Here is a 6,000-nt window from a genome sequence, read left to right as displayed (position 1 = left end):
ACATACTGTAAAGACAGAGGGCTAGCGTAACATATTATAAAATACATTACTGTATTATTATTATATTACTGTCATCACAGGCTCAGCGGCCCTCAGCATCATTTATAGCTGGCTCAGGAGGACAGACACACTTTAACTTGCACTTACATATCTGTATTTCTACTTGTAAATTAAGTCCATGTAGGGTTGGGTACCGTTCACATTTGAACCAGTACCGGTACCTGTGAATCGATACCGGTACCCAATGGTACCTTTTTTCTGTACATTAGTCTAAAAATGTTTTTATCTACCTACCTCAGTTGTAAAAAATGTGTCCAAACTTCTAATAATTTATTATCATAATTTATTTAGAACAATTTGTTAATCTACAGGTGCAGCTCAATAAATTAGAATATTGTGGAAAAGTTCATTTATTTCAGTAATTAAATTCAAAAATTTGTTAATATATATATATAATATATAATATTGCAGCGAGCATTGTCTGCATCTAGCTTTGTAAAGTGTAACCACACTTGTGACAGTTTTCCGCTTGCCATTGCCCCGACTGCTTTGTTGTTGAATCAAGTGAAATCCTAGGTAATCCTAGTATTGTGGGCGTGAACGTTGACGTGAACGTGCGGCACACTTCATAGGTTTCATTTAGCGGTAAACGAAACGTTGACGTCACAGAAATTTGGCACCAGTGGATCTCACGTGAATCGGTAATACCGACGTGATTCGGTCGATACCCTTAAAAGTACCGGATTCGGTACCCATCCCTAAGTCCATGCGCTGATCTTTCATTGAAACGATATCCATAACACTCATCATTATCCAGCTCTAGTCAACACTCCACACTGGGTAGCTTAGATTTATAAAGATTTGAAAGCTTTGCCACAATGTGGCTCCTGCACTAAAATGGATAGTGCAACTTTAGGCTACCAGGGTCATTTATCCACACAACAAGCACATGAGTTATTTGCAGCTTTTTATTTAAACTATTATAAATAGCCTGATACTTATACCAAAATAATCTCTATATCATGATTTATTTGGAGAAGCCATGCAATTCTATGTAAAAGCTGACATTCAGGACCCCCATAGCCTAAATGGAATGTTCCTTAGTTTCATAACCACTTTTTTCTGCCACTGTGACAATTTGTCTGTGAGACTCGCAGTAGAAGCAAGCTCCTTCAATCCAAACATCCAATTGTCCACTACAAAACTGTTTCCCTGATATATTCCCCTATATTCCCCAGTAATATTCCCCTATATTCCCCAGTAATATTCCCCTACATTCCCAGTAATATTCCCCTACATTCCCTGTAATATTCCCTGTAATATTACCAAACCAATATAATTGTATTTGAATTCACCTTGTTTTTCTGTTTTTCTGTTTATTTACATTGAGTACAGCTTGTGTTATATTACGTTTTATTGTATTTTCTTGTATTTTTCTTTTTTTATGGCCATCTTGGTCTATGTAATTTGTTAAGTAATTGGTAAAGTATATTATTATATACTTATTGTTATGTGTCTTGTAAGCCCATATGGGCTGGGCATACATCTGTATGTAAGACACGAAAATAAAAAAATATCATATCATCATCATATCATCATCATATCATCATATCATCACCAAATAATATTCCCAGTAATATTCCCCTACATTCCCTGTAATATTCCTCTGCTCTTTTTTCTGACGTATATCATGCCAGTTAGGGTACCTTATGTATACTGCACCTGTGTATACTGTATACTTTACTCACTCATAGTATATATATTCAGATGCTAAGTGTTATTGAGCATATTTATTGTAATGTATAATATAACTGATAGGGCATACAGACCCTCATCTGCACCTTTGATTATACTGCCTACTTGCTCATATGCTTATATTCAGCGTTAATTATATTGTTTTCACTGTTGATTTTTTACTTTTCTACTGTACTATAATTGTATTGCCTATATGTATGTCTTCTACTATTACCATGCCCATACCTGTATCCCTTCCCTCCCCCATGCTGCTATGATGTCTGAATTTCAATCAATAAAGGAATATCTTATATTATTTAATATTCCCTGTAAGATTCCCCAGTAATATTCCCCTGCATACCCCGAAATACTCCCCAAGATTCCCTGCAATATTCCCCTATATTCCCTGTAATATTCCCCTATAATTCCTCTTAACTCATTGGCTGCCACGCATTAAACCAATGGAGTCTGTCACCTTGTTTGCAGGGCTATAACTATATTCTATATTATAGCTATGGATGCAATACTATGGCCCATTTGACATCGAGTATCTATCATTCAATATGTGAAAAATAAATCGTTTTTCCATCCATACATTCCCGTTTTATACCGTGGTGAATATGGTTTTAGAGTGGTCTATGGTAATTCCTGGGAGGCTAGTAATAGCCTGTGACGTGTAGGGGAGAACGGGGATAGTTGTCACATTTTTTACTCTAGGGTGAATTGCTCATCATCAAAACATCTTTCAATAGTCATTCCTACATTAAATTGAAGCTTAAGATGTTGGCTTGAAATGTGTATCCCTCTCATTTTCCAACGCATTGTAACAAAGAGTTAATCACCTATCAAAGACACTCTGACACATTGTGACAACCAACCCCATCATGGGGATGGTTGTCACACACTATGGGGTTGGTTGTCACCATGTGTTTTAATGGGACAAATCTTAAAAAGAAGGCAAGAAGGAAGAACTAAATTTGAATGTTTAATTGCATTGACAAGTTGACAAATACATAACTTAATGCATCTTAACATGAACATAAACAGGAAACACATCTTTATGCCATCCTATATAACAAAATAAGAACACAATAAATCGGCCTAACAATAATAGCCTACACAACATGTGACAACCAACCCCAAATAAAATGTGACGACCAACCCCAACTGATAGCATCAAGGCTAACAGCCATCTAACAACTAGTTAGCTAGTGTGGTCGAAATTGTTTATGTCATTATACATGTCATTATACAGGCTGTATTACAATAAGTATTCTATCATAGAGACCATATGCTGTCTCTTCAGAGCCATAACATATGGTTATGGGAACTGTTCTGTTTTCCTTCCAGGATAGCCATAACATAGTCGTATTATTGATTATTCTAACCGCCATCTTGTTCTTTTCTTGTTCTTTTCCTCTTCTACGTTATTTTCATGTATTAATTGTATGTTGGACCAGAGCTCGTTCTCACTTCCTAGTCAGACATTTGTGTGAACAGCTTTCTGATTGAGAACCGAGCATTTTCCTTGTATGGCCATTTGAGGAATAAATCTATGATCATTTTTATTCAACTTTGGACTCAGAAATTGTTACTTGCCGCTCAAATTATCTGCTATTATTATATTTTCCCACTACACTAGCTAACAACAATCTAAACTATAGCTATCCCTTCACACTTTTTAAGGGTAATAATTGTTTTATTTTAAACCAATTGTGTAAACGCCTAGAAGAAAAATACTGGGGAGCGGAATATTTACAAATGGACATGAAAAACACAAAAAGGCCTCTCACCTCAAATTCAGCTGTTTCACTCCAAAGATGACAATGTAGGTGAACTCTGACCCCAATTCTGGACATTTAAATACCAAAGTATGGGAGACAGGACCCTCTGGTGGTGAAATATAATGAATGTGACAACCTACCCGTGTGAGAACGTCCCCCGTTCTCCCCTATTATACTAAATCCATTGGCATTTCGCTACATATACACGCTACAATAAAAAATTCAAATGCATATGATCTGTATTATGTTCCATCATGAATGCATGAAAGGGGGGGGGGGAGTCGTTTCTGATGAATTGATTGTCAATAACGGCATTCGTTAGTACAACAACATACGCTGATGGCTATGAAAACAAGGCACAATCAAGCTGAAATTGACGATAAATTGCTCTTACCTGTGGCCGGTGAGATTCCAAAAAGAATATTGCAATTATTTGATGGCCATCTGGTAGACCGTATGTCCATTTGGCTCACGACATAACCCACCACAGCATAATGAATCGGGGGTCCCGAAAACTATTCAATGCGATCGGGTGAAGCCCTAGGTTCAGGTTAGTAGAAAAGAGCGCCTGGAGGCATTTCATCGACGCACAGCCCAATACACAAGGTTTCTAATGGTGCTCGATACCGCCGCCTGGTAGGATGCGGCCGGTATTGCACTTTAGCGATCTCAGACTCAGCCCCATGATAACACCAGGCTCCCAGGATGGATAATGAATGGAAATATCGAATAAAAGAAATAACAATCAAATAACGTATATATACGTGGTTGGCGTTCAACAGTTGTCGGACAAACGCGTATATAAGCGTTGTCGGCGTCCAATGAGTTAATACATCACCATCCTTTCTCATTCCCACTCCGATCGTTCCCAACATGCCTGTGGGAATGTGTATGTGTATATGTGTGAGAGTATGTGTGTGAGTGAGCATGTGTGTGCATGCATGAGCATATGTTAAGTATGTGTGTGTGTGCACTTGCATTTGAATTATAGTGCGATACTGTAAGTAATGTGAGCAGGTGACCTGTGATGTGTCACACCAACAGTTGTGTGTGTGTGTGTGTGTGTGTGTGTGTGTGTGTGTGTGTGTGTGTGTGTGTGTGTGTGTGTGTGTGTGTGTGTGAGAGTGTGAATGTGTGTGTGTGCGTGCGTGCGCGTGTGTGTGTACCGGCAGCAGATGACGGCCTTGCAGGACAGGGCCAGGTCGAGGAAGGCCTGGCGCAGCTCGAAGGACAGGGCGTACTTCAGGGTCTGTCCGTCGATGATGAGGGCCAGCTCGTTCTCCTTCCTCAGCGAGTCGCCCAGGCTGGCGCAGTGGGCCGTCAGGGTGGCGCGGGTCGCCTGGAGGGAGACACACACACAGGGGGAGTCAGCAACACAGGGCGTGGTGCTGAAGACCAGCAGGTAGATCTGGGTGGTGGAAGTGAATGAATAACGCTCTCCTCCTCCTTAGTACCCCACTGTTGGAATGCCCTTAACCCCCAGCTGCTCAGTGGCCCAACAGTAGCAGACTATGGTTGCACTGCACTGGTTCCAGTTGTGAGATTTCTGGCTCCAATAACAATTGAGAGCTTGCATTTCTTATACTGTATCAATATACCTTTTTGAAGAAGAGGACATTATGATACCTACCACACACACACACACACACACACACACACACACACACACCTCCACCACCATGCTTCTTTCTCCTTAAAGGATAACTCCACTATTTTGGGAAATTAGCTTATTTAACATCTTCCCTGGAGTTAGACAAGAAGATGCATACCTTTTTTGTCTCTGTGCGTGCATTTTAGCTTTGGGAATAGATGCTCCGTTAGCATAGCTTAGCTTCATCACTGGAAGTGAGGCAGGACAGTAGCCTTACAGTGCCTTACAGTGTATTGCAAGGTCTGACATTGACCAAACTTGATATGCATGACCTTGGTGGGCTCTAGGTCAACTCCTGAAAAGGGGGTCAATGTCAGACCTTGCAATCAAAAGTTAGGGGTGCACTGAAATTATGGCAAGGGTTATTAGCCCCCTAACTTTTGATTGCAAAGTCTGACATTGACCCCCTTTTCAGGAGTTGACCTAGAGCCCACCAAGGTCATGCATATCAAGTTTGGTCAATGTCAGACCTTGCAATACACTGTAAGGCTACTGTCCTGCCTCACTTCCAGTGATGAAGCTAAGCTATGCTAACGGAGCATCTATTCCCAAAGCTAAAATGCACGCACAGAGACAAAAAAGGTATGCATCTTCTTGTCTAACTCCAGGGAAGATGTTAAATAAGCTAATTTCCCAAAATAGTGGAGTTATCCTTTAACCATTAATCTAATATAATATTAATCTATATACTCAACCATTAACCCTTACCATAACCTTAATCTAACTCGTATACACTCTTAATCTCTTTAGCATTGGGCAACATTTTTTGACGATTACATACCCAAAGTAATTCAAATTAAATCAAATCAAATGTATTTGTAAGGCCCGACA

At 39.7% G+C, this 6,000-nt stretch overlaps 1 protein-coding gene across 1 annotated transcript in view; it reads right to left on the bottom strand.

Moving 5' to 3' along the window:
- atp8a2 (ATPase phospholipid transporting 8A2) overlaps positions 1-6,000 on the bottom strand; it is a gene marked incomplete at its 3' end in the record, with an annotated part of 139,130 nt that overhangs the window by 129 nt on the left and 133,001 nt on the right. The window contains exon 25 of the mRNA XM_084325904.1: positions 4,685-4,857. Within this exon, the coding sequence (XP_084182030.1) occupies positions 4,685-4,857 (173 nt within the window). The remainder of the gene's footprint in view (positions 1-4,684; positions 4,858-6,000) is intronic.

The sequence above is a fragment of the Notolepis coatsorum genome (genome assembly GCF_963971535.1).
Source record: "Notolepis coatsorum genome assembly, chromosome: 12".
Taxonomy (NCBI): domain Eukaryota; kingdom Metazoa; phylum Chordata; class Actinopteri; order Aulopiformes; family Paralepididae; genus Notolepis; species Notolepis coatsorum.
This window is presented reverse-complemented; position numbering and strand designations above follow the sequence as displayed.